This window comes from Trichophyton benhamiae (assembly GCF_000151125.1).
Source record: "Trichophyton benhamiae CBS 112371 chromosome Unknown contig01293.0, whole genome shotgun sequence".
Taxonomy (NCBI): domain Eukaryota; kingdom Fungi; phylum Ascomycota; class Eurotiomycetes; order Onygenales; family Arthrodermataceae; genus Trichophyton; species Trichophyton benhamiae.
Genome location: NW_003315113.1, coordinates 37992 through 65307, shown reverse-complemented (window position 1 = coordinate 65307; position 27316 = coordinate 37992). Strand labels below are relative to the sequence as shown.

Here is a 27316-nt window from a genome sequence, read left to right as displayed (position 1 = left end):
GTTTCAGATCTCGAAGGCTAACTAATCCTTACGGCGTGCTTCGAGAGGTCTTGTCCTCTGCTTCTCTGCTGTCCCATCTCGACCGTCCAAGGCCCAACTCTCCCCCACAACCACTCCGCCAGACGAGCGTTTGATATACAGCTCGACGGCCCTTAGAAAATGGAGGAGTATAAAGGATTTAAGGTTCGGCTCCAGCGGCTTGGACAGTTGCTTGTTTTTCTCTCGTTTTGTTTGCTTCTTCTGTGGCTTATAATGCCTGACTCTGCGAGTTATGTTACTGACAGCGATATAGGACGACAGCATGGCTATAATATATATAGCCAGCGCTTATTATATACACTGGCCCACCTGAGCAGGCCGTCTCCCACACATGGCTGCGTTCCCGCGCGCCCTTTGGCTCGAGGGCTGGTCAGGGGACAGGGAATCAGGGGCTAGAGGCAACAGCTGTGAGACGGGACTGCGACTCCATCAAGATGGAGCAATATGGAGCTGGCACTGATCTCTCAGCCACTAATTTCACTCTTAGTTAAGGTGGTTACGGAGTACTCTGGCCCCCTTTTACCAGCCCAGAAGACTAACCTCTCTGCTCTAGTTACGTCGACGATGTCATGGGCTGACGAGGCGCGACCGTTCGCTGCTGTGGAGAGACAGAGACGCAGTCGAGGGGGGAGTAGCGTAAAATATGCACCTCCCCTTCTCTAAGCCAACATCTCTCTCGATCCTCCCTTACGTCGGTCTAACAGCCTGTGGGAGACCCTCCTGATGGCTGCGGCAGATGTCTTTCTTTGTCCCCTCGCCCTGCCCGTCTCGATAACGACATCTTTTTCACCATGACGCCGGCCGAGCTGCGGTGATCTCGTCGTACATCTCTCCCCTTGGCCTCGTCAGCTCTCATTCTCTTCCCGTTTCTTCTTATTGTTTTTTTTTTATCATTATTCTTCCCGTCTTCTTTGCTTCTCTGTTTCTTTTCGCTTCTTGATTTTTCTTCCTTATCTGCTTCTTTTCCTCTCGTTTCGTTTGCGCTGATTCACAATGACGAAATGCCGGCTCCGTCATTTCATCATCCTTACGGGATCTGTGCTGGCCTGCATATGGTACTTCCTCGGTGGTGAACTCCGAGCCATTGCGGACCAGTACAACGTCCGAGACTACCTCAGAGCCTCGCTAGACCCGAGCAGACAGCCCGTCAGGCCGTCCAATGCCACTGCTGTCGGCGACAAGGCCATCGTCATGGCTGCCCTGGAAGAGGAAGACACTCACTGGGTCGAGGAATACCTCCCGGAGTACGCAGGCCCCTGGCTACCTATCCCCCCAGGTTTAACACCGATGTGCTAAAGTATATCTACAGCTGGCAGCGGGCGATCTACACCGTCAACCCATCCCCGGAAACCCGACGAGACCCCAAACGTCTGACGACACCCGCAAACAAAGGTCATGAAGCAATGGCATACCTCACCTACGTTATAGAACACTATGATTCTCTACCTTCCATCGTCGCCTTCGTACACTCCCACCGCAATGGCTTCTTCAGAGCCTGGCACGTCGATGCTCCGCTGCACGACAACGCCATAGCGATGCAGTCCCTGCAGACGGACTATATCAGGGAGAACGGCTATGCTAACCTTCGATGTATGCGGAACTTGGGCTGCACGTCACCTGGCAGACACCCGCTTCTTACACCTGAAGTATGGGGCGAACTGTTCAACGGGACAGCGCAGGGGAAAGCTGCTGCTGCCGCTGCTGCTTCTTCTTCTGCTGATGCCAAGGGAGATGCGAAAGGTGCTCGAGCCTTCATACCAGTGCCGGATGTGGTGATGGTTGCGTGTTGTGCACAGTTTGCTGTCTCAAGGGACCAGATTCGACTACGGCCGTTGGAAGATTACATACACTTCCGGCAGTGGCTGTTTGATACCTCGCTCAACGACGCCACTAGCGGCCGTATATTCGAGTATTTATGGCATATAATCTTCGGCAAGGATGCTATCTAGTATGTATCCCTGTTTCTGTACCACGGTCGTCGCACTACTTACTAACGATATATTTATATATAGCTGCCCTGAGGAAGATACCTGCTACTGCAAGGTCTATGGCCGCTGCTAGTGCCACCTTATTATCCTTTCTTCTATTTTACCGTCCTCGCATTTTTGCATATATAAACCGGGCTCCCCTTACGTCTTGTATAAAGGTCAGGGTAAAAAAGCTTATAGAATTTTGTTTGTTAAAAAGCGCTAGTGTATATACCCCCTGCTTTTTTGATGGCGCTTTTGTTATATTGTACATGCATGTGGTTTTATTTTTATTTATTTTTTTTTTTTTTTTCTGTTGTTACTCGTTATATAGAAATAGATATCAGTTTGTACCCTGCTTGAGACCAAATCTAACAAATTTCATCTCGTTGGAACTCCCGAATTTTCCGTCTGAGATCTTTTTCGTCGGCTTTCGCATTGACAGGAATTGCTATGAAGCCTTGGTTGGGTTCCTTTGAACGACTAAGATTAGCCCTGCTCGAGAACATTCCCCCCATGGACGGGCGTAACACTAAACTTACGAGAAGAATATAAGTCTCCTTTAAGTGCATCTCATCATCTTTTAATATTAGATTCCTGACCTTCTTTTAATAGTTGTAGTTATTGCTAGCTCCATCTTTGTTTTCCTCTCCGTTAGGCTCATGGGGGTTTGGGCAGACCACCCCGTAGTAGTAGACCAAGTAGTAGGCCCAGCAGTAGATTCAGAATCAGATACAACGTTTGTCAATATGTTGATTCACGCTCGTTCTTAATCCACCCCTCCTGCTCCAGCTCAATTGCTGTCATCTGCAGGTTGTTATGGATCAGTGCGTCCGAGAATCGCGGATCCGTGCTGTCACGAACGTTGAGCTTTATAAGCCCAGGGATCGTGGCATAGGTCCGCATAACTCTGGCAGCTTTGAGGAACCGAGAATCCTTCATTTTCGGTACCCCGTCCGCTGATATGCCGGCATTCCTGACTCTCCATTTCTCATACCGCTTTGGTCGAAATATCGTGGATCCGTACTGTCGCGAACATTCAGCTTTATGAGCCCGGGTATCGTGGCATAGATTCGCATGACTCTTGCTGCATAGGATGAGCGAAGGCCCTAGTTTTGGCAGCATACCATATGTTGGACTCGATTTAGCATATAGACGCTCAATAGCGAACTTAGGGATAGAGGCTTCAGTGATAGGTTGTTATCTACCGTAGCCTTGGTGTCTTTAACTAGGTCCGAGAAGTACCTGTGCATGTTATGCTTGTTGACTATTCGTTCCTCGACCTTCACTCTAGCAAACGCTTGTTCTTCGTTTGCTTGTAGCCAGTCAGGTTCCAGCAGAATTAGCCGGAAGGCTCGTGTGAGTGCAGGCTTGGTAATATTATTGGGCCTGCTGTGCCATGTACTCCGTAATTAGTGGCTGAATCCCTTTTGGGCCCGATTCGCAAGGTAGGAGGATCGTTCCGTCGTGGAGGCATCAGTAGTTCGTATAAATGCTCGACGCACATCCGCCCGCCATGCTGGATGGTTATATGCCCGGTATTCAGAACTGGCAGAGAGGACCACATTCAATCCGTTCCAATCATCGACCACCAGTTCATCGAGATGGAGCAGAAATAAATGTGTTCTTCTCGTTGCCCTGTTCCATGATCTGCCTCTCTGTCCAACAATAAGGCTATGCTGCATTCGCTCATCGCGGTAAATCCTGGTGGCCAAGTCTGCTAGCAACGCTTGCAAATGTCTATTCCCTGATAATCCGTTTGCATTCGAGTCTTCTGACCTTCATCAGTTGGGAGGTTGGTTGTTTTCCAACCTGCCGGGGAGGAGTGTTTCGTTGGGCCGCTTCTCAATATCGTAATGCATGCAGCCTGTTAATCCAACGTGACTGACGCTCGCTCCAGAGCTCTTAGCAGAAACCCAAGTAAGAGCCTTGGGCATATGTCTCTTATAACATGTTCGACATAGAACCATGACCATGGCAGTCTTGATGTCGTGTCCGGAATACCTCTTTCATGGTTCTGATCTCGGGGGCACTCATAATGTATTCGTATAGCCGTGTTCCTCTCGCTTTCCGTGATTGCTGAGTATGTGGTGGTTGCTTGCTGCTGTAGCCTTTACGACTAAGCGGCTATCAATATTCCGCTGATAAAGGCAGTACTTCATAAACTCCTAATCTTCTGTTAGATCAGAAATGTCAATTGCATGAAAAGGGGACGAATTAGTACATACGAGGGACAACTCTTGATGCTGTTTCTGAACCTGCTCTATATTGCCCAGGCGTGACAGCGTTGACTAGAATGTCTTCCGGCCCAGAAGGTACGGCATAAAGCCATCACCGTAAGTCCCCCACTCCGGCGCCATGCATCTCTCAGAGTAAGAAGTCTTCAAACATCTGGGCTGGGCCAGACGCCGAGGACAGTCCGGTAAGCCGATTGCACTCCAGGCGTTATGTTGTGCCCATGCAGCGAGGCTTTTGGCCCTTGTTGGTAGCAAGCACCAGTAAGGGCATCTTCACTGTTGGCTTATGGTGATTGCCAGGGTGATCCCGATATGCCATGGGCTTGGTGTTGTTTTGAATAGTGGGATATTGAATATGAATATGGGGAGTATCAAAGTGTCATGGTGTAGATTGAAGGCTGCTCCCCCGAAGGGAGGCAGAGGAGTGCGCTTGGAAGAGAGAAGACAACATCCTGAGGGCAAATCATGGGGTATTTTATATTCGACTCCCTTGCAACGAGGCTGTCTCTTCTTCTCTCTCCGGCGGCCACGACTGTCTCAAGTCAACGGCGGTAGTTGATACGGTCAGCATCAGGCGGAGCAGGAGAATAAAGGAGCTCTACGCAAACGAAGTGAGACCGACTGCGATGCGCTTGCATATCACCGCTAGCTGGTTCCGGGGTATCGAACGAACGGACGTTCTTTGTTCCTGGGCTCAAGCAGAGTCCAGCAGCACTGATGCAAGCAGGGCAGAGAAAGGCCAATGCTGGTGCGGTGTAGGAAGAGAGGGATATTCCTTTCATGCGGACTGGGATGTTTGATTGCAGGCTCGTACAAGCCACAGCAGAAACAATCGCGTCAACAGGTAACCAAGTAGTTAGCTAAATCGATAAACAGATAAGTAATTAAACAACCGGATAAGATAAGGCACGGATAAGATGAGTAGATAAGTTTATTTCGTGGGTGATAGTAGGGATGAATAGCTAGACAGAGAACGGAGTAGTAACTTGTAGGAGAGTCGTCACATCATAAGCCGAAGGATAGCAGAACCAAGTACAAAAAGACAACAAAAAGAAAACCCCCAAATATCCCGCAAGCGCCGGGCCTCCCGCCGTCCTGGGAGTACTGTCTGTTCCTTTTGCCCGTTTCCTTCAGGGCATCCTCCCTTCGTGAAAGGACATAAAATCAATCAAAGCACATGAAAGGATAGGTCTAGAGTGCTGAAAACATGGGTAAGATGGAAAAGGAAAGTATTAAAAAAGAGACGAATAAAAGGAGAAATGATAAGAAAGAAATCATGGATAGAGAGAAAGAAAAGGTGCAGGAGACAAAGGATAGGCCTAATCATGGCCGCCAGCTCTCGTCTATCCGCCCTCTGACCATCCGCCGTCCTCGTCTGAGGCCGACGTTGCCTTCTCCAACAAGGGCTTTCCATCGCCTGCCGACGGAGTCGTGGTTCTTGCCCATCCGTCGTGCGCAGTCATTCCAGTCACGCTTAGACAGTTTTAGTTTCTCAAGCACGAGCTCGACTAGTCTTCCGTCATCTTCGGTCGTCCACTCTGTACTCGGATGGGGAGGCGAGGAGAATATCGACGAGTCTATGGCATTGTTTAATGAGTTGTGTGTGGCCGCCGTAACGGCGAAGGAAGGGAAGGAGGAGGTTCGATCCGGAGAGGTAACAGTGCTGCTGGATATTCTATCTGCGTCGTCGCCTCGTCGATTCCATTGCCGTCGGATGCACGGGGACTGTGTAGGTGATCGTTGCGACTTGGATGGAGTGTCGAGTGATCGGAAATCTCCGGTCTCGAGGCCAAGTGGGAGCTGTGGAGGCGCACGTCTCTGCCTCTTTGGTGTTGAGAACTTGTCTTCATGTTCTCTATTCTTGCTTCCGTGCTGGAAGTCCATCGACTCCTCATAGACCTCTCTCCGTCTCTTATTGGCGCCGCGAGGGTACTTTGCGGCTGGCTTGACGACCCTCTTAACTGTGCGCGCAGATGACAAAGGGCCCGTAGATGATGAGGTAGATGAAGCAGAGGTAGTTCGGTCCTGAAGATATGGCGTGGGTTTCACTTGTAGAGGGCTCTGAAGACGTTCTGGCTTGGGTGCTCGAGTGCGCGTACGACTGGGGGAGGGAGCAGGGGATACGTTCAGCAGCGACTGGAGGGCTCGGCATGTTCCCAGGAGGCCATTTCCAGATCTGATGCCATCGTCAGAGGGCGGCGGAGTGGATGGGAAGAGGTGGGAGGCGGCGAAGCGAGGCCGAGAGGAATATTGTTGCTGCCGTGACTCGCACGACAGGGCAGAAGGTAGAAGCATCGTGCTTGAAGCGATCCGTACACTGCGTATGCAGAAGCGCAAGCCTGTGCTAGGTATCGGCGACCGAAGCGGGAGTGAAGGCGAATATGTATTCAAAGATGAGCGTTGTTTGCGCTGTGCCGGCGGCTGCCTGGATTTTTTGTATTTTTATTTTTATTTTATTTTATTTTTTTTTTGGCGCTGGGAGTTATGCGCCGGGCGAGTTTTCTTGAGAACGCGAGGTGGTATGGAGGTGCGGTAAGCTGGAAGAAGTCCTGTTAAGCGATGCGCTTCATGCGCTGCGTCGTAGCGGTCTTTGCGACGGTGCGTGGGTGGTTGAACGGCGATGCGGCGGATGCGGACGGGTTGATTGTAAGGAGTTGGGAACCTGGGGGGGAGGAGGTTGGGAGGGAAAACCAACATAAATCGCACGATCGGGAGGACAGAAAGGCAAAAAACGGGCACTGACAGGCTAGCGGCACAAGCGGCTTGGCGCGGCCAGGGCTAAATTGGCGCTGCAGGGAAAAAGCAACGCCGCGAGGATGGAAAGTCGCAGCGAAGCCGGCTTAATAATGGGGGCTGCGGTGGGGAGGAGGTCGGCGTGAAGAGCGTGCTAGATGGAGGTGTATGGAGTCCCTGCTGCGAGCTAGAGAAAGGGCGGTCCATCGTCTAGCAAGGAAACGAAATGCTCCGTCGGGGCTGGTCTTTGGTCTGTTGTTGTGTGCGGTGAAGAGGCCGGCATGGGGACCGAGACAAGGCCGCTTAGGATCCGGGCTGGGAGGAGCTAGAGCGTGCGTGGGAGGGAAAAGGAAGACAAGCAACAATGTGATGCCTCAGAGGGCTATCAAGCGAGGGAGGCAGAGAGGGGACCGGCCTGCCCCGTGGTGGTGCCGTTGCATCATCATAATAATATCTAACCGCCCACCCCTTGGCTTTGTTTGTTTGTTGCTGTCTGGCTATCCCCCTCATAGTTCTCCGTAGCATAGCAACGGACGGATAAAAGGCAAGTAATATGTAGGAGTTTGCTCAGCCGGAAGCTGCTCCGCTCAGTCGAGCGAATTGGCTTTTATGCTCCTCTGCACCCCCGTCCTACTACTGCAGAGACAATCTACTTCAAGCTTTCTTCTGCCCTGGGGGAAGTTTTGTAGTGCTGTTCTTGCGACAGCCCTTCCAGGCCGGAACACAACATGTCAACCCCAGCAAGCTACTGGCAGACGTCCTGCGAGACCTTCCACTGCAAGGTCACCACCAATTCCCTACAGCTGTCTCGAACCAGTGGAAGACCTCTCTTGACAACCGCCATCTCGTCTCTCGGGCTCTGGTCGACTCGTAGACTGTGTGGCCCTCGAAGTCGTCCTCTGTACCACCGAACCTCCCAGGAAAAGCAAGTGTATTGCTGTGTCACAAACTGCGCCCACCTGCCCCTTCGATTGGCCAGCCGATCACCCATCCTTGTAGGTTAGTTGAGACGATCCTAAGAAAACGCCCATTGTCCACGACTCGGCTTCGATGGGAGGAGAATAAAGTTGGGGACGAAGGTACCAGGGTGCTGAAGGTTTTGGAAGGCTGCGGTCCGTCCCATCAAATAATCCCATCGCCTGACTTGGGCCTTGCCCACTTGATATCCGACATCACCATGGCGACGGTGCGTGCTGGATGGAGCCTGTCCCAGAGTTTGCCTTCACAGAACCCATATCATTATCATTCCCCGGTAGCCTTCGTAAAATGTTCCGCAAAAGGTCAGCTGAAGATGGAAAGTTCGCTTCTTCCAAAAAAAAAAAAAAAAAAAAAAAAAAAAATGCCCCTTGTTTTCCCATGTCTCAGTGTCGTCGGGTTTGCGCAGGTGCCGGCTCTTTCGCTAGGCAAAATGATAAATCAGCCTTCTGCCCACCAATATCTTTCCCGAAGTCTTGCCACTCCTCATATTGACTTTTTGATACTCTGCATATTCGATATCCTTTCTGTTGATCTGCTCTCTCTCCTCCCCCTATCGCCAGCTTCGCCACACAAGCGAAAAGCCATCAAAGTCAGACGCGCTGCACGCGCGCTAACGCGTCTGTCGCGCCTTTTCGCGTTTCGTGTACCTGCAGAAGAAAACTTTAATCTGGCCAATAAAACGCGATGGCCAGTTCCATGAGCTTAGTCATCCTATCTTCATCGCAACTTCGAGGGAGCGGAAGACAACAACTGACAGCTGGAAGGAAAGAAGAGAAAGGACAAAGGAAAAGGAAAAGGTCGGACAGCTTGCTACCGGTCACAGAGATAGCTGGATACGTAGAGGCTGCTTTTTGGTGCTGTCCCTTTTTTTTTTTTTTTTTTTTCTAGTTTGGAAAATGGGCAGTAATAAAAGCAAAAATTGAACAACGGGGTGCAATGTGACTGATAACTACCTCCCTGTCAACCTGTTGGTAGAACAACAACGTTTTATTGCTCACCATATCTGACTACACGACGCTTCCCAGTCAGAGGGTCGAGTACCTCTTCAAACACTTCGTCTTCCTCCAAAGACGATCTATTGCCGTTGCTGTCGCACTTTGGCCGAGAGCTTGCGCCCTTGAAATTGCGCTTAGCAGGCACATGCTGGGCCGCTGCCCTTTCAGGCCTTAGACCGAGAACTTCATTCCGATGCTTTTTGGTGATTAACGAGGGTGCTGCGGTGCTTCTCACCACGTTAGGATCCCATTCGCCTTCAGTCGCCGTTTCTGGCTGCTCGTGCCCCATATCATCACCCACACTCGTGTTAGACTGTGTTCCCTTCGGCCGTTGAACTGGTTCGTGATCGTTCTTGTTCCATGCTTCGGGACTAAACGGGTTCCTGATACGCGGCTTGGCCTGGTGGTCAGCTGCATCGTCATGGCTGGTCGCTTCAAAGCGGACTATGGCCCTCTTTGGGTCCATCAATATACCATCCCGCTTTTGACCCGTTGACCCTTGTGGGGAGTGAGGGGAAGAAGCATCCGTGCTACTATGTAACCTTTCCGGGGCCTCTTTGTTTCCGGGATCTGAGAGCGTTATCGATATGTTTCTTCCGGCTTTCATTTCAGGATCCCAGCGCGAGATAGAGAAGTAAGATGACTCTCCGATCTCATCCTCAGGGGATGTGCTTTTTCGATCATGTTCCTGGCCCTCCGGGGAAAGTTGGATGGCACTTCTACCTTGCCAGAAGGTGTACTCACCCATGGACCCTTGTGCATACCGCAGGTCGTATAATACCTGCTCTTTTTCGTCTCGTGGTTCCCACCCTTGGATTGCACGCACGTAAAGCTCATTGAAAGCTTGGCTGTGCGCGCTGTTTGTGAACCAGTCATGGTCCAATGCTTGCTCGGCTGTCATTCGTTGCTTATCGTCAAGGACAAGGAGGCCACGAACGAACTGTTTTGCACGGTCACCTATACACTTCCAGTCTTCATCCTGCTCGAGCACATCGAGGTTACATTGTTTGGCCAGCTTTCCACAGTATTTACCAGTCACTGGATCACTGAACGGTGAACCACCTGTCAGAAGGACAACAGTGAGACAGCCCAGAGACCACAAATCAACGGATTTAGTATACCCTTTAGTTGGCTTGTGGCACCCTTGGCCCATTTCTCTATAACAAGGTATATTAGCGCACACATTGTATTGATCCATGGTCGAGCATTCTTACGGTGCAGTATACTCCAAAGTACCCATCACGGAGGCCATTCGTGACTTCTTTGGATTCAGATACCGAGCACATCCAAAGTCAGTCAATATCACCCGTGATCCATTAGACAAGGACGTCATTAAAACGTTATCCGGTTTGATATCTCGATGGACAATGTTTTGACCATGTAAGTACACTAGTGCAATCACCACTTGTCGGATTATCACAGCAGCTTCCACGTCCAGGAGTTTGCCGTTCTTGAACTCAAGGAAGGAGAACAAGTCGCCTGCTGTAACAAGGTCTTGAAATATGTATCTGCTTCCATCTCAGAAACTTGGCCACGTCTCGGTCAGTAGACGAACACTCACATGGCATTGTATGTCTTGAAGACTTTTTCGATATTGATGATGTTGGGCTAGCAGTCTTGTTAGCTGCTGTTGCAAATTGACCGGACGTGCTTGCCTCACTTACATGTCGTAGCTTCTGCAAAATTTCCACCTCCCGGTCGTACATTCCCAACTTTGCTTGTACCCTATATGTGAGGCGGCGCTGTTTAGATGCCTTATTTCGTGCTTCTGAAACAGTCGTTTGGGGCATTTTTCCCATCTCAATTTGTCGAAGCCTAGCTTTCAAATGTGCTAGGTTCACTATTTTGCAAGCCAGCTGTCTCTTCTTTTTCTTATCAATGGACATGTGTACTCGTCCATATGCCCCACAACCCAAAGTACGGTTGGTTATGGTGTACTGTTCCTCGAACTGTTTCATCTCCTGGATCTGAACTTGATCGAATGGTGTTTGGAGCACTCTCTCACCCCGATACTCTATCACCACGCTTCTGCAAACTTTTACCATATCTCCATCACTTAAGAGGAACCCTCCGCTGGCTTTTCCTATTTTAAGTCCATTCCAGAAGGCTCCATTGCGGGACAGGTCTTGGACATACACGAGAGGCGCGACCTGTGTAGGGTTCTCTTGGTCAAATATGATTGAGTAGATACGAAGATGTACGTTGGAAACCACAGGGTCATCCACAACCAGGTGACTAGAAGATTAGTTAACAATGGATTTTCTGAATTGCTTTGACGACCGGAAATGAGAAGAGCACCTACCATGAGCTTGAATTCCGGCCGACTATGAACTCTTCATTGGCAAATAGCTTCCATTCTATAAATGGTTTATTAGCGTCACCCTTCTTGCATTGATACCCCGGGTTGCTTGTCTAGAACTGGGAATATTCTTAGACGGCCTCTGCAACCTACCACTGCAAGACTTGTTCCTCGCGTTATGGACATACAGAGTCCCAACATGATCTGGCGAGCATGGCTGGAATACGCCGCTATCATCTTCAGAGTGTTTACCAGACATTGCAGACCTGTAATTGGCTATACACCGAGTTTCTAATCAGTAAGCATGAACACACTCTCTTCAGCCTGAGATGAAGTTGTCGAGGAAGAGTTGAAGTGACGTTGAAGAGAGGAGGTATAGATATGCCCGATTGGGAAAACGCACGGACTACATATGAACACGCCGATATATCGTGCCAACGGATTTTCTTGAAGCCTGATCTCTGTATTATATTTCGGTAGAGCCCATTCACGCTCTACTGACATTACGGATGGATATGGAATAGAGCACTCTGGCTACGTATTCATGGATTTGCTTCCTATGCCTGTGGCTAAACATAATCTTACCAGTATACCAATGTTACCTAAGTATTATAATTACACGTTGCATAACACAGCATGGCATACCTCGAGAGTTCTGAGTATACTTAATGGGAAATTCAACATCTATAACAAGGCATACTGAGCTTCTCGAGGATTGCAATGAATATAAGCGAATGAGGCTGAGACCCCTGCCAAGGCACTCCTTCTAGTCCGTACTAAACAGCGCCTATTTTTATCTCACAACGTCAATCCTTTCTCCTTACAAACCCCAATGTTTGAGAGGACATTCCTACGATAACTAGATTACTTCTAGTATTATGCCATTGCTATGTCGAACGCCTCTCCCGCAGATATCATTACTTATATCGGCGTTCCTCTTGCCGTGATCGGTGTGCTCCCGATACTCTACACATGTGTTCGCGCACTCCTGGTGGTAAGGTCGATCCGCAAAGTCCTGGCGCAAAATGGGCACTCCAACTCAGCAGTCACAAGAGGTAGCATGATGTCAGGGATCGTTGAAGTTGAGTTACCTCGCTATACCATAACTCCTCTCGACCGGGAAGAAGATGAGGAATATTGGAAGCTTAATCCAAACCGGTCCTGCCTCATTGGAGGCTCATGGTCGTATTTTCACTGGAATTGCCTTGTTACCGGCAAAAAGCTATACCGAATTCAATACAAGGATGAATTACTGGTCCCTCAGGCAGAGATAGATTTTGATGAGCTGATCGGATTCCTACTAGATCGTGGGGCTGTACCCGATGAAAATGGCTGGAACATGTTGAGAACAAGTGGGCTGTGGACCCCGGCTGGAACAGTCTTACTACGATCGCCCCTGAGCGGATTTGGAGCTGTTTTAAGGACGAGTGTACCTGATGATTCAGATGGTGTTCTGAGTCTTAAGGTTCATTGGCAATGTGATTGGGACCAGCGTGATAAACATTGTCTACCGCCATTTTGGATGCGGATCGATCAACCGAAGCTGTTTGGTAGTGGAACATATTCAAGCACAGAGTTTATCTCAAGAGAAGAAAGTGGAGGAATTGATGATAAAGATGGTGCAGAGCTACCATCTGAGGGCGATGACTCCGCGACTCCAGCTACAGTTCCATCACTACTGGCTCATATCGAGGAAAAGCGTGCTTCACTTGACAGCACCGACGGTACGAGCGACAGCATTCGATTCCGCATCGAAAGTGATACCGTGGAGAAAATCTACTTTGAACAGGACCATTTACTCACCGGGAGGACGGCGGAGATGGGTCATTCAGGTGACGCAATCAACCAGTGGTTCGTCTATACTGCCTCGTCATTAGGCCACATTGAAAAAGCAGGAACATGGAGCTTTGCACTGCCACAAAACATTTTACTGGCAGCAAGTAGGGAAGCAGTCCCATGTGGTATTATGGAGTTGCTAGGAATTATGCAGGGAGACGAATTGCCACACTGGGCATCTCCACGACCACAGTTCAATGACCATATGAAGTTCCATAACAGGTTTCTTGAGGATCTAAGGGCCAAGGAAGTTGAGAAAACAATGCCGCCGGCTCAAGCTGAGGCGTCTCGCCGGGCCAGAGAACAGGCGAGATGGGCGGCAATGCGAAACGACCATGCCGAAGAAATGAGGCTTATGCGTGAGTATGAAGAGAAACGCGGAGTGGAGGCATTGACGTCTCCTAAGTTGAGTAACAAGGACATTGCAGATGCCTGCTTGAGGTGGCTGATAAGGACCAACTGCGTCCCCAAAACGTATCAGATCAAGGACCTAGCCAAAGCAGTGTTGTACCTGATGGTTCTAGATTCCATCCAAGCCAAGTCAATTGCTCAGCTGTGTGATCGTTGGACGATCTGGCATCAGTCTCCAGGCATGAATCGGTCGGAGATAGAATTCTTACGAGGGAATACGGCTAATTTCTGTTATGCCTCGGCTATAATATATACTATCCAAATAGCGGCACGTTCAGAGGCTCAAGTGTCTACTGACATGCAAGAATGCCTCAAAGTATGGAAGAAAGTCCGGCTTGGTTGATTGATGTGAAAGACCGAGTTTGAGGGCATATCATATTTCAAGCAGCGGAGCCTCCTTGCATTTTTCGAATCCTTTCCTCAGCCGCTCTGGCACGCCGCTCCCGCTCCAATTTCATTCTCATCTCAGGGGTCATTCCTCTAGTCTCTTCTTCTCGTTTCTCAGCACCGGTCTTCTGCTGGATAGCGGCAATTGTTTGGCGAGAAGCCCGGTTCTTCCCCCAATCGAAGGGGTTTCCTCTTTCCTCAGGCGTTCAACTTCTTCTGTTCGTCTTTTGTTTTCAGCTTCCTGTATCGTCCTTTTCTCCGCTTCTTCTCGGCTGTCACTCTCCTGCTTGGACATTGCAGAGGGTACATGGGCGGCTTCCCAATCCCAAGCCTCTTCACCAAGCTCGTGTCGCGCAACCCTGAATGCATCTCGAGTTATGCGGTTTCCAGCTAGATCAAACGGCGGTTTCCCATCGTCATTCAGCTGGGTTGGATCCACCCGTACCTTCGTTAGCAGCGCGCTGACGATGGCTGGTGAATTGGAGCTTGCAGCAAGATGTAGAGGGGTTGACGCGTGGTAATTTTGTGCCGAGTTGGCCGGATAGAATCGGAAATCTTGTGGTATTGAATTGCTTGAAATGTACGACAGCAGTGCAGGAACCTTTGAACGTCGAATGAGAGCTTGAATCTGAGATGTGTGAAGCATCGCGGCCTCATCTTCTTTGGATATTTTAGGCTTCTGAGGTTGTGTTTGAGCCGCAGACTTGGGGGACTTGGAGGCTGCGTCCCGTTTCGCTTCTTCTGCAGCAAGTGCAGCCTCGTCGATATGGCTGACCTTGACGCGAGTAAGTTCCGTAAATGCCCTCATTAGCTCTGCCTGGGTAGCTCGGCGTGTGCTAAAGGGGAACACGCGTATTCTGGGGTCCGTATGCTTCAAAACCTGCCCCTCATATGGTCCATACAATATTCTGCGGTTGGTAGACCCAGCAGCTCGAATAAAAAGTAACTGTGCATCGTCAATCATATCCTTCCAGCTCTTCAGTAACTGTCTGATTTCACTTTCCAAGGCTGCTTCATTATATCGCCGCAATGTAGCACCCGCGGAGTGAGCGGCTCCTCCAGCCGCATCATGAGCCGCCTGGCCACCTCCTTGTTTTCGTCTTGTGGTATATCGATGGAATGTTTTATGTGCAAGCACGCGTGCCTGTCTTTCTTCCACTCCAGAGCGCTTCTGAACTTCAGGTGCCAGAGCTACCACCATGGCGGCGAAGTGGCCGCCACCGATCATACATAGGAATATGTGTTCAGGGGGTGAATCATTTGTGGCCTTGGATGTGCTGGAAGCTGTCTCCGAGGTATCTTTAGCCCTCTGTATAACATGAGGCTTCTTTTGTTTTGCCCTTAGAGAATCAACCAAATAGTTTGGCTCTGTCTGCTCTTCGTTTGTAAACAGAGCTCGATATACTCCCAGTGAGGTATTTGCGTCAAGTAGGGGGCTAGTAAACCATAATAACGGCTCTTTGCCTCCACGGCCCTTTCTACTTGAATTTGAACTGTCATCAAACGGCACCGGCGAGCTTATCTTTGCCTGTTTTTTCAATAGTGCCGTCAGGGTGGTATCGGGTGTTTGCTGCCCGCTCTCCTCGTCATCATCAGACTCAGAGTCCGAGCCAGATATGGATTCATCCAGATCTCCAATCGCCTTATTAAACTCTGTCTCATTAAGTGTGGCTGTCCCCCGTAGTCTCGCCTTCAAATTGTACCGGTGGTGATCCGATTTGGCGTGTTCTCGTTGTTCTTTGACTTCATGGAAGGCAACTTGGCAGAGAGCACAGGACATGGAGCCCGGAGAGCTTGTGCTGTCATCGCTATCCCTTGCCCCGGCCGTGGACTCGCTTATCTCTGCCGGCAAGACCCTGCTGCCGTTTGCTGACTTGGTAGTTAGAGAGTCCAGCAGCTCGGCGGGGAGGGAGTACACTGTTTCACCATTATGATTAGTCTTTGTTTATTATTATCACAACAGGAGAGAAATCTCGAGCTCACCGTATAACGGGCGCTTCAGCAGCGCTTCACCCTGCGGAGTACCAGCCGCCATCGCAGGCAGTGTTTGTCCAGATAGATGTCTGATTAGATTAGTGCGGGCGTGCGGGTTTGGTCGATGACGCCGAAATGTCCCAGCGGGGGAAGTTTGCTCGCTTGTCAAACAGAAGCCGCGCCAAGAACTCCCTCCTAAGCTCTCGATAGTTTCGCTGCAACCAAACAGCTCCAGCTCCAGCTCCAGCTTCCCGCCGGCTGTGAATAATGTTTTATATAGCACTGGACTACTAGCGAAACAAACTCTGCTGTGGCTGGACTGGATGACTCACCTAGTGAAGTAGTGTCAAAGAGTCATAGGGCAGAGACCTTTAGTTACTTCGTTATTACGTAGGGAGACACGCCTAACCCCGACTAAATCCGACGCTCCTCTGCAGACACGGAAGACGCCTCGTATCCCGCATCTCCAGGCAGCAGAGCAGGGCTCGTCCGTCCATCCTTCGGCCAGCCTCAGCAGGAGACCCAGCGCTGCCTGCACCTGCCTGCACCAAGCTTGCAAGCTCTCCCCAGGCTGTTAGTCTACATACACTTAACTGCTTCCTTACTTAGTTCCCTTTTCCTTGCTTTTTTCCCGGCTGTAGAACGACGCGGAAAAGCTGCATTTGTAAGCTCTCGGCTTAGCTAAGCACTAGCTACGTACCGCTTCCCTGGCTGTTTTTTCGAACTATTAAATAAATTAGATAACCGACCAGCTTTGCTCGCCTTTTCTTCAGCAGCCTGTTCCTTTTGCCCTGAAGTCTTCCCTCCTCCGAAGCCCATTCTCTGGTTGTTGCTCATCATACGGCCGGGACCATGGCGGGAATTGATGGAGAGCAGGCGGTTCTCGCCCTGTCCTCCAGCGAGATCGCCGACGTCGTTGCCGGACCCTTAGCTCACGCCCGGCATTTCTGCGGCGACGCGGAGGGTTGGGGCCCCATCAGCTCTATCAGATACGGCCTTACTCCTTGCTTTCTAGACGTCTTCATCTGCTTCGTGGCCGTGTTTGGGCTGGTTGGCTCTGCCGGAGCTCTGTGGCTGCTCTTGAGACATAGAACAGCTGAGAACATCCCACGGAACTGGCACTTTTACGCAAAATTGGTACGCGCGAGAGAGTTTGATTATGACGTATTGAATATAGTTGCTAACGTGTTGATAGTCATTAATATGGGCTCTTGTTATCGTTGTTGGACTCCAGGCGTCTCTACAGATCGAAAACCTTCCGCATGTCTGGGCCAGTGACTTTAGATTCTGGACCACCATCCTTCTCCTTCTCTCCCTCGTCTGTATATATGCCGTTCAGTATCACGAACATTGGAGAAGTCGTCAGCCAAACGGTGTGGTGCTCTTTTACTGGCTCTTCTTCCTTATTGCGCACGGCGTCAAGCTTCAGTCGCTGGTGTCACGCCAGTACTATCGAGATCACTTGCCGTACTTTATCACCTTCAACGTTGGCCTGGGTATCGCCCTCCTCGAGTTCATCCTCGAATACTTCGTCAAGAAGAAGCAGAGCGTCTACCATGCATTGGGCGATGAGGATGAATGTCCCTTCGAATATGCCGATATCTTCTCCGTCCTGACTTTCTCATGGATGACACCTCTGATGAAACAAGGTTACAAGACCTTTCTCACCCAAGATGACATGTGGAACCTGCGAGAGCGAGATACCACGCGTGTAACGGGTGAAAAACTGCAAAGCGTATGGGAAGACGAACTTAGGAAGAAGAAACCCTCTCTTTGGATGGCCCTGTTCCGAGCATTCAGCGCTCCCTATTTCCGTGGTGCGCTGATCAAATGTTTGAGTGATATCCTAGCATTTGTCCAGCCACAGCTCCTCCGTATGCTCATCAGCTTCGTTGATTCTTACAAAACCAATAACCCGCAGCCTGCTATCCGCGGAGTCGCCATTGCACTGGCTATGTTCATCGTTTCTGTTGTCCAGACTACGTGTCTGCACCAGTATTTCCAGCGGGCATTTGAGACTGGTATGCGTGTCAAATCTTCTTTGACTGCAATGATTTATACCAAGGCTTTGAGACTATCAAATGAGGGCCGTGCTACCAAGTCAACTGGAGACATTGTCAACCACATGGCCGTAGACCAGCAACGACTGTCTGACTTAGCTCAATTTGGCACACAGCTGTGGTCAGCTCCATTCCAGATAACCCTGTGCATGATCTCCCTCTACGACCTGATCGGATGGAGTATGTGGGCCGGAATTGCAGCCATGGTGCTCATGATTCCGCTCAATGGTTTCATTGCCAACGTCATGAAGACATTGCAGGTCAAACAGATGAAGAACAAGGACCAGCGTACGAGACTAATGACTGAAATCTTGAACAACATGAAGAGTATTAAGCTCTACGCCTGGAACACCGCCTTCATGAGCAAGTTGAACCATGTCCGAAATGACCTGGAACTCAACACTCTGCGCAAAATTGGAGCTACTCAAGCAATTGCTAACTTCACCTGGTCATCCACACCTTTCTTGGTTTCATGCTCCACCTTCGCCGTCTTTGTATGGATCACGGACAAGCCTCTCACCACCGATATCGTCTTCCCAGCATTGACTCTCTTCAACTTGCTCACCTTCCCGCTCGCTATCTTGCCGATGGTCATCACTTCTATTATCGAATCCTCTGTTGCCATCACACGTTTGACCGCATATTTAACCTCCGAAGAATTGCAAGAAAACGCTGTCCAATACCAAGATGCTGTTACTCACACTGGAGATGAGGCAGTATCCATTCGGGATGCTACATTCACCTGGAACAAGTATGAGAGTGGAAATGAACTAGAGAATCTCAACTTCAGTGCCCGGAAGGGTGAGTTGAGCTGCATTGTCGGCCGTGTTGGTGCTGGAAAGTCGTCTCTCCTTCAGACTCTACTCGGTGACTTGTACAAGGTCAGTGGAGAAGTCGTGGTCAAGGGCCGCATTGCCTATGTTGCTCAACAGGCATGGATCATGAACGCTAGTGTTAGGGACAACATCGTCTTTGGGCATAGATGGGATCCCCATTTCTATGAACTGACAGTAGCTGCTTGCGCCTTATTAGATGACTTCAAGACTCTGCCTGACGGCGACCAGACTGAAGTTGGAGAACGTGGAATTTCCTTGTCCGGCGGTCAAAAAGCACGGCTTAGCTTGGCCAGAGCTGTTTATGCTCGTGCTGACGTTTATCTTCTTGATGACTGCCTCTCTGCCGTCGATCAGCATGTCGGAAGACATCTTATCAACCGTGTCTTGGGCAAGAATGGAATCCTATCTACCAAGACCAGAATTCTTGCGACCAATGCCATTACCGTGCTAAAGGAGGCCGACTTCATTGCCTTGCTTCGAAATCGCACCATCATCGAGAAGGGAACATACGAGCAGCTTCTAGCAATGAAAGGAGAAGTTGCAAACTTGATCCGCACAGCTATCACCGAGGATGACTCCGGATCCAGCGGAAGCAGCAAAGACGACGGTTTAGGCGGCTCAGAATCTTCCTCCACAATGATTGATATTGAGGATGATAGCCCTATCGCCTCAGACACCGAAGAAGCTCAAGAGCGCTTCGCGCCCCTTGCTCCTATTCGAAGTGCTGGTGGAGTAAAGCCACGCCGCGAAAGTACCACCACACTTCGCCGCGCAAGTACCGTTAGCCGACCAAACTTCAGAGGGAAGATCACTGATGAAGAAGAGGTTCTCAAATCCAAGCAGACCAAAGAAGGCATGGAGCAAGGAAAGGTGAAGTGGAGCGTGTATGGGGAGTATGCTCGGACGAGCAACCTCTACGCTGTGTCTGCTTATCTGATTATTCTTGTTATGGCACACGGTACACAGGTAGCTGGTAACTTCTGGCTGAAGCAATGGTCAGAATTAAACGAGAAAGAGGGTGTCAATGCTGAAATTGGGAAATATCTTGGAATTTACTTTGCTTTTGGAATCGGTTCTTCTGCACTTGTCATTTTGCAGACTTTGATCCTTTGGATTCTTTGCTCCATTGAGGTATGGGCATGGTTTAATACTTTGCTATTTGCCCCGTTCAATACTAATATTCTACCAGGCATCACGAAAACTGCATGAGCGGATGGCGTTTGCTATCTTTAGATCTCCTATGAGTTTCTTCGAAACCACTCCTGCCGGACGTATTCTTAATCGCTTTTCCAGGTACGTTAACAGTTTCAAAGTCATTGTAGAGCGATGAGAGGCTAATATTTTCATAGTGATATGTATCGTGTAGACGAGATGCTTGCGCGAACGTTCAATATGGTATGTCTGCTTCAACTATTTACTTGATATCACCTAAGCTAACAATACATTATAGCTGTTTTCCAATTCCGCCCGCGCTATATTTACTGTTGTAGTTATCGGCATCTCTACACCTTGGTTCCTTGTTCTTGTCTTCCCACTTGGCTATGTTTATCTGAGATACCAGAAGTACTATCTGAGAACATCGCGAGAACTCAAGCGTCTTGACAGTGTCAGCAAGAGTCCCATCTTTGCGCACTTCCAAGAGAGTCTTGGTGGAATATCCACTATCAGAGCATTCAGACAACAAAAGCGATTTGCTCAGGAAAATGAATGGCGAATGGATGCCAATATCAGAGCGTACTTCCCGTCGATTAGTGCCAATAGATGGCTTGCAGTGCGACTGGAATTCCTCGGATCTGTCATTATCCTTGCAGCTGCCATTTTCGCAATCATATCTGTGACCACACACACTGGTATTACCGCTGGTATGGTCGGTCTTGCGATGTCGTATGCGCTAATGATTACCCAATCTCTCAACTGGATTGTGCGACAGACGGTAGAGGTGGAGACGAATATTGTTTCTGTTGAGCGTGTGCTCGAATATGCAAATCTCCCAAGTGAAGCCCCAGATGTTATATTCAAAAATCGACCCACCTTAGGCTGGCCCTCGCAGGGCGCTGTGACATTCAACAACTACAGCACGAGATACCGTCCCGGATTGGATCTTGTACTGAAGGGAATTAACCTTAACATCAAGCCGCATGAGAAGATTGGAGTTGTGGGAAGAACCGGAGCAGGCAAAAGTTCGTTGACGCTGTCTTTGTTCCGTATTATCGAGGCAGCCGAAGGCCAAATCAGGTAAGTCGATATAAATGTTGGGTGTGCACGGGTGAACCAAATTGTCGGGAAAGATGCAGCTAGCTAACCAAGCTTTACCTATCTCAACAATAGTATCGACGGATTGGATATCAGCAAGATTGGCTTGCAGGACCTGCGTGGTCGTCTTGCGATTATCCCACAGGACGCAGCTTTGTTCGAAGGGACGGTTCGAGATAACCTTGACCCCCGTCATGTACACGACGACACCGAACTATGGAGCGTTCTTGGTATGTCAACTTCCTGTCTTAGATTTTGAATGCATTCTCGTGCATCATGCAGAGTACTGACTGTCATCAACCCCTAGAACATGCACGGCTTAAAGACCACGTCTCTAGCTTACCCGGACAACTGGATGCCCAGATACATGAAGCAGGTACGTTGGTTGGGGTTGTTTATTCGATTTCTGGGATCGATTCCGATTCGCGAGCACGACATCTAATGCATATCTGCGCAGGATCCAACCTGAGTCAGGGACAACGACAACTCGTCTCGATGGCTAGAGCACTATTGACTCCAAGCAACATTTTGGTGCTTGATGAAGCAACCGTAAGTGACCGGATTAGTTCATTCGATTCCAATTTCTCAAAATGTTATTGCCCTAATGGGGGATGAGCCGTCCTTGACTAACCGCAATATGAATAATCAACTAATCTAGGCCGCTGTTGATGTTGAAACCGATGCCCTCTTGCAACAGATGTTGCGCAGTAGTATCTTCGAGAACCGCACGATCATAACGATCGCTCACCGTATCAACACCATTCTAGACAGCGATCGGATTGTTGTGCTTGATCGCGGCACTGTAGCTGAGTTCGACACTCCTGCCGAACTCATTCGACGTGGAGGGCAATTCTACACTCTCGTCAAGGAGGCAGGGTTGCTTGAAACCGGCACTTCTTCCCCGGCAGCCCTGGATAAATAAGGGATTACCCGAATAGGCAAAATTAACAGCATGGATCGGAGTATCCCAGAGAACCGGGGGAGGAGGATGTGGCATCCCGCCCATCGACCAAAAAAATGCCTCCTGGAGTCGTTCGTTTCATTATCAACAAGCAGTGTGACCATCACCGTCAGCACTGCCCTCGTCGCCCTTATTTTCGTTCTCTTATCTGCCCCATTTCCATTTCCTTTTCTTTCATCAGACAGTTATAGAGCAGGGGGGGATATGTCGAACAAGGCCATGACTCGACGGGCCGGCGGATACACGGGTGGGTTCAGCACTGTCCATCTAACCCAGCCCGTTTGTTCGCTTGTTCGTTTATTTATTGTTCCGCCTCGCTTCAAAGGGGAGGGTATATTTTCAATAATTTTGCTTGCCTGACCTGTCCCTGCCTCTACCGAGTCCATGGTTCGACTCGATGCAGCCAACATACAGCAACCCTCTTCCCTCCTTTTTTTTTTTTTTTTGCGATTTGGCTGTCTCTTTCAGCCCCGGGGAATGTTTGGCTTCCGAACCATCGGGCCCAATATCCCAGCAACATCGCACATTAACATCGAGTTCCGGGACAAAGGGAAGGGTGGTGTGGAGCAAATCGACTCCATTGCTGGGAGTTTTCGGCTTTGGCAGGCGACGATACGGGTTTGCCCAGCGTGCAGCATCGTACTTTGCAACACGGCGGTACGAAAGGGGAAGAAAGCGAAAAAATAGTCAGACATTATCACACAACCCGCTGTATATATGTGGCCTGTTATTATAACTAGTTAAATCGGCAACCAAAAAATGTTAATAGTCTTGTTTTTTGCTGTTTATTAATATTTTTCATCCCTCCCAGCCCTGGCATACACATTATGTACATTTTGAGATAGCCTTGCAGCAGAGAATCTGCCTTAACCACAGCATCCATGTCCAATATGCCGCCGAGCTATAACCCCTTTTCTCCCGCCGTAAGCGGTCCCCCCTCCCTCCTCCACCCGATGGATGCACTTGGATATGATTCAGTATGTGGATAATAATATCCCTTGAAAAAGTCATGTTGCTGCTCTCTGACGAGCAAATAATAATAATAATACGAGGGATAATGCCTGGCACAAATGGCAGGGAGCTATATCAGGGTCCCGAATCTCGGATATCAATCATCATCAGCCAGCTTGACGACTCCATAACACTGCGTATATTCTTCTTAATTTGCCTTCTTCACATTTCTCTGATATACTCCATATAAAGCCAGTAGGCATTATTGGCTTCTCCGCTTCTCCGACACATCGCGTGGACATCTCGGTCGTCTCGATTGGTCTTCCTGAGGCTGTGATGTTTTGCTTGCTTTGCTTTCTTTGCTTGCGTGCATCAACGATGGACCCTCTCTGGCATCCACCCCCCCCTCCCCCTCCTACTCCTTCTCCAGGGGCAAAGCAGACGCACATCTCGTCCCTCGCAGAAAGGCAAACAAGACCTGCTTGGTTTCGACTCTAATCCACGCCGGTCGACTTGCAGATTTGCATTGGTGGGCGCCGCTGTCGATTAGTTATGGCTCTGGAGCCTGGAGCCTGGAGCAGGAGCATGAAGCGCCCATCCTTATCCTTAACTAAGAATAACACTATAATCCACCTGCACTGGGCTGTGTGGGCTCAGCTGTGCTAGGCTTAAGTTGATGGCCACCCAGAGCTAGCTTACGCATTCCCCCTTTTGCTTCTTCGTGCAGTTGACTATCGTCTGCCCCCTTCTGCCCCCTGATAGTCAGGGTTGCAAGTTATGGAGTCATCGAATATGCGAGGGGTGTAAATCTTGAATCTTGGATCTTGGATCTTGCTTTGGGGTCTGATGCGGTGCCGTCATGGACGTTTTCATGCATCTAAGTTAATCTATAGTTGGTCCTCAGTATTGGGGACGGAGATCTCTTGACCTGCCTGTCTAGCGAAGTGAATCGACGGCTAGCAACATGTCATGGGACGGAAAAAGGGGAGTCCACTTCCCTTCCCCAGATCTGAGCAGAGACCGCACGCCTTCGACGCCTCGTAACTATATGGACCGGAGTCTATAGCGGAGGTACACACAGCCAGCAAGATGCCACCTGAGGGGGGGCCCTTGAGGTCGTAGTCAGTCACCCGGCAAAAGCACACATGGAGAGCGGATAGACTTGCTGCATATACTTAGTTCCCCTCGTACTCTGTAGACAGAGGAGTCGTCAAAAAGGGTCTTGGTAAGTTGCAGCTAACTAGTTGACCCCGTAGCTGGAGTGGCCGTGGGCGAATTGCAAGAACGGGCCGCTCCTCCCGTTCTCCAGAGCGAGGGAGAATATACTCCGGCCATGGCATCATCGCCTCAGCGTACCCGAGGCAATGGGGATGATCACCATCTGGTGGAGCGCGGAGATTGAACAGCGTCCTTCTCTCTGGCGTCTCCTTTTTGCTTGCCGTCTGCCCGCCTCCCTCCTGATCCTCCCACGGTCCCTTCGATCAACAGCGTCGAATCCCGTCCGTCTGGATGGGAGGTGTACGCATGTACGCATGTATATGTATGTACATAACTCTGTTGGTAGGTTTTCGATGGCCCGAAGCTTCTGGGCAAGCGTATATCGGCCGTGTATAGTTGTCTCCCCTGAATCCAAGTTGCCTCCCGGTGGTGTTGAAGGGTGGGACCGATGCTCAGGCTGCTGGCTGCGAGTGCGGATAAACCCACTACTGCCTGAGGGGGAGGCGCCGTCTCTGGCGTCACCATCGTCGCCATCGAACGGCATATCCCGAGGGCTGGCCGGAGTCTTGTCTCGGTAGCCATGATGGAGCACAGGGGCTCCGCTGGCGCTGGCCGTGCTTTCAATATAACCCTCTAGTTCCAGCGCATGGCCAGGCAGAGTAGTAATAAATAACTAATAATAAGAGTGATAGTCAACATGCAGGGCTCAACTGGCAGCATATGCTGTCAATGACTCGCCTGGCCTGCTGCTCTCAACCAAGGAAGCGATACGAGCCACTATCGAAACGCTAAGCATGCGCGGATCGCCAGACAATTGGGACCGCAGCCGTTTGATCTAGAGCATTTCCCTCACCAGAGTCTTGGGACCGAGATGGTGGTGGTGGTGGTGGTGTTGCTTTTTGATGTACACTGCTGTCTACCGAAGTATGTACATACGGCTCCCGTAACTACGGCGGATGTAACTGTCTGGCCTGGTGTGAGTGGCCCCCTATCCCCCCCCCCCCCCCTTTCTAGAGGAGAATCGGCTGGCAACCAGCAGTTCGGACATCGAAATATGTAGCAGATGCACCACCCATGTTGCTTTTTTTATACCATCTTCACCCCTCAGCCGGCGACTCTATTGGAGTATCTGCCTGCAACGAGGGCGTGCGTCTGTTTCTGATTCCGCTTCCTTCGCCAATCACCGGCCAGAAGAGCCCTTTTCCATCGAATAGTGGCTGGCGATCGGCTTTGTCCTGCAGGCCAGCCAGCCCATGAGCCATCGAGCAAGGCAAAAAAAAAAGGAATGCACAGAAAAAGCCATCCGCGAAGGACTGCAGCAATCTGACAGGCTGCGAGATCGAGTTCTACGCGAACACTAGAACCGTCTTGTCCTTCTTCGTCTGTTTCTCCCGTGCTTTTCTCCCTCCTGTTTGTTTCTTGATCATTAGTTATTACCACCACCCCCTATCCATCCATTCCGTCCATATGACTCGACTGACTGGTGGCCTAGACCTCGGCCTCGACTGTATATTCCCTAAGTCTAACGGGCTCCGCACGGCTCGACAAGACAGGACAAGGCAAGGGGAAGCCAAAATGGATCCTACCGTACCGTCCAAACGGCATGTGTCCGCGTCCCGGGACAGATAGGGAGAGCCAGGGAAGAAGCAAGAGCAGTAGCAGCAGCAATAGCAACAGCAACAGGAGGAGAGATGTCTGGTGCTGTGCAACTCTGCTTAATATGGCTCTCTGCAGCTTCATCTTCAATTTTTCTTCCCATCTTCCTCTCAAATGAATGGCTTGACGGGGCCAGCCCAGGGGGAAAGACAAACCGAGCAGCCCTCCTCCGTGTTAAAAGCAACGAAATGCTCAGCCATCCATCGCTCCTCTCCGCGCCACTGTGTGACCTGGTAGCTTGATGGCCGCCACTGAAAGGGCCCTATTTTCCAAATATTCCCCCAATTTCAATTTCAGTTTTCCTCTCTCCCCCCTCTTCTTCATCTTCTTGACCTTTAATTTTGGCTTTTGCTTCCATCTTCCCCGGATGCTGGAGGGTGCTGCCGTTTTGTTTTGCCATGGAGACTCATTGTTTTTTCTTTCCTTGTCCTGCGCACACGAATAACATAGTTATGGGTCATTTGGCAAACAGTGTACGGAGTACAGAGCATATGTCTGTACGGAGTATATCTGTACCTCTTGGTTAAGGTACCTGCAAAATATACTTCTCCGTACCTTGTTCGGTAGTTATAGCGCAATCCGACATGCTGTCTTGTCCAGGTGGGAAAAAATGACCTATATCATTGTGCGGCAGGTTTGAGATGCCGCCGGAGTGGACAGCCAGTCAATCAAGCGGGTGGGTACTCCGTACATGAATGTATATAAAGTACGGAGTACCCAGACCGACCGCCTGTGCTTTCTCTGCCCCCTCGCTGGGGCCCGCTTAGATGCCCGCTTAAAATATACATATGATGATGGCAAAGGTAACAGCAGTCAATTGAACCCCGGCCTGTCTGTGGCGGGAAAAGCAGGTTCGGCATGCACGAAGCATGTTAACGGGCTGTAGGGTGGTAGTAGTGTTTGTTCTCCGTCGTATTCGACGGCGAGTGAAGGATGAGAAAGAAGAAACGGACCAGTGTTGGTTTCTTCTTGGGAGAGAGGGGAATGGCGGAAGGCGAGAAACTATCAAACTGGACCAAGCATTGAGCATATAACTATACTCGATAAGTATGTATACTTATATATGTGTGTATAAGCATGCCGTAGCCAGCATCCGTGGTTTGAATAGTTCAATCGACTTGATTTTATGCCTCTCCAGGGATTCATTCAAGTGCAAGGGCATGAATTAAGCTCAACCAAAAGCTGGCGTCTTCTCTGAGCATAAGAGCAGAGCAAATGGGAATATCGCCAGTTGCACTCCGTATTCCCTGCGTGCATTAGACGAACGCTGGGGGAGAAAGAGAACGCGAGAGTGATAGAGCCAGAATGCCTGCAACTGCACTGCAGCACTCAATTCTTCGTCCTTCTTGAGATTATTCCAAATTGTTAGCTAGTTATTCCTTTTTTTTCTCCTCGTCTCTTTTTTTTACTGCGAAATTTTCTGCTTCGTTTTTTTTTCCCTCTTTGCTTCTTTCTTACGCAAAAATAGCCCGGATGACCCGTAGGCAATCTGTGGAGTAGCAAGAGGAAGACGAGGAAGAAGCCA

General features: G+C 49.9%; 7 protein-coding genes across 7 annotated transcripts; 3 read left to right on the top strand and 4 right to left on the bottom strand.

Moving 5' to 3' along the window:
• Positions 1–1032: 1032 nt before the first annotated feature.
• ARB_03968 (uncharacterized protein) lies at positions 1033–1988 on the top strand (the record flags this gene model as incomplete). Its single annotated transcript, XM_003017046.1, has 2 exons — positions 1033–1283; positions 1349–1988. 2 exons carry the CDS (start codon positions 1033–1035, stop codon positions 1986–1988), a joined length of 891 nt encoding a protein of 296 aa, XP_003017092.1.
• Positions 1989–5566: 3578 nt separating this feature from the next.
• On the bottom strand, positions 5567–6538 carry ARB_03967 (uncharacterized protein; the record flags this gene model as incomplete). The annotated part of the gene is made up of 1 exon (XM_003017045.1): positions 5567–6538. The coding sequence occupies one exon, from the start codon at positions 6536–6538 to the stop codon at positions 5567–5569; it is 972 nt and encodes a 323-aa protein (XP_003017091.1).
• Positions 6539–8941: 2403 nt separating this feature from the next.
• ARB_03966 (serine/threonine protein kinase, putative) lies at positions 8942–11463 on the bottom strand (the record flags this gene model as incomplete). The annotated part of the gene is made up of 5 exons (XM_003017044.1): positions 8942–10106; positions 10164–10431; positions 10511–11184; positions 11252–11361; positions 11437–11463. The coding sequence occupies 5 exons, from the start codon at positions 11461–11463 to the stop codon at positions 8942–8944; spliced, it is 2244 nt and encodes a 747-aa protein (XP_003017090.1).
• Positions 11464–12308: 845 nt separating this feature from the next.
• Positions 12309–13838, top strand: ARB_03965 (uncharacterized protein; the record flags this gene model as incomplete). Its single annotated transcript, XM_003017043.1, has 1 exon — positions 12309–13838. One exon carries the CDS (start codon positions 12309–12311, stop codon positions 13836–13838), a length of 1530 nt encoding a protein of 509 aa, XP_003017089.1.
• Positions 13839–13967: 129 nt separating this feature from the next.
• ARB_03964 (uncharacterized protein) lies at positions 13968–15662 on the bottom strand (the record flags this gene model as incomplete). The annotated part of the gene is made up of 1 exon (XM_003017042.1): positions 13968–15662. The coding sequence occupies one exon, from the start codon at positions 15660–15662 to the stop codon at positions 13968–13970; it is 1695 nt and encodes a 564-aa protein (XP_003017088.1).
• Positions 15663–16708: 1046 nt separating this feature from the next.
• ARB_03963 (uncharacterized protein) lies at positions 16709–21927 on the top strand (the record flags this gene model as incomplete). The annotated part of the gene is made up of 9 exons (XM_003017041.1): positions 16709–16993; positions 17052–19883; positions 19942–20045; positions 20102–20147; positions 20203–20987; positions 21081–21235; positions 21344–21381; positions 21480–21554; positions 21664–21927. The coding sequence occupies 9 exons, from the start codon at positions 16709–16711 to the stop codon at positions 21925–21927; spliced, it is 4584 nt and encodes a 1527-aa protein (XP_003017087.1).
• Positions 21928–25239: 3312 nt separating this feature from the next.
• Positions 25240–25894, bottom strand: ARB_03962 (uncharacterized protein; the record flags this gene model as incomplete). The annotated part of the gene is made up of 2 exons (XM_003017040.1): positions 25240–25581; positions 25727–25894. The coding sequence occupies 2 exons, from the start codon at positions 25892–25894 to the stop codon at positions 25240–25242; spliced, it is 510 nt and encodes a 169-aa protein (XP_003017086.1).
• Positions 25895–27316: the final 1422 nt, after the last annotated feature.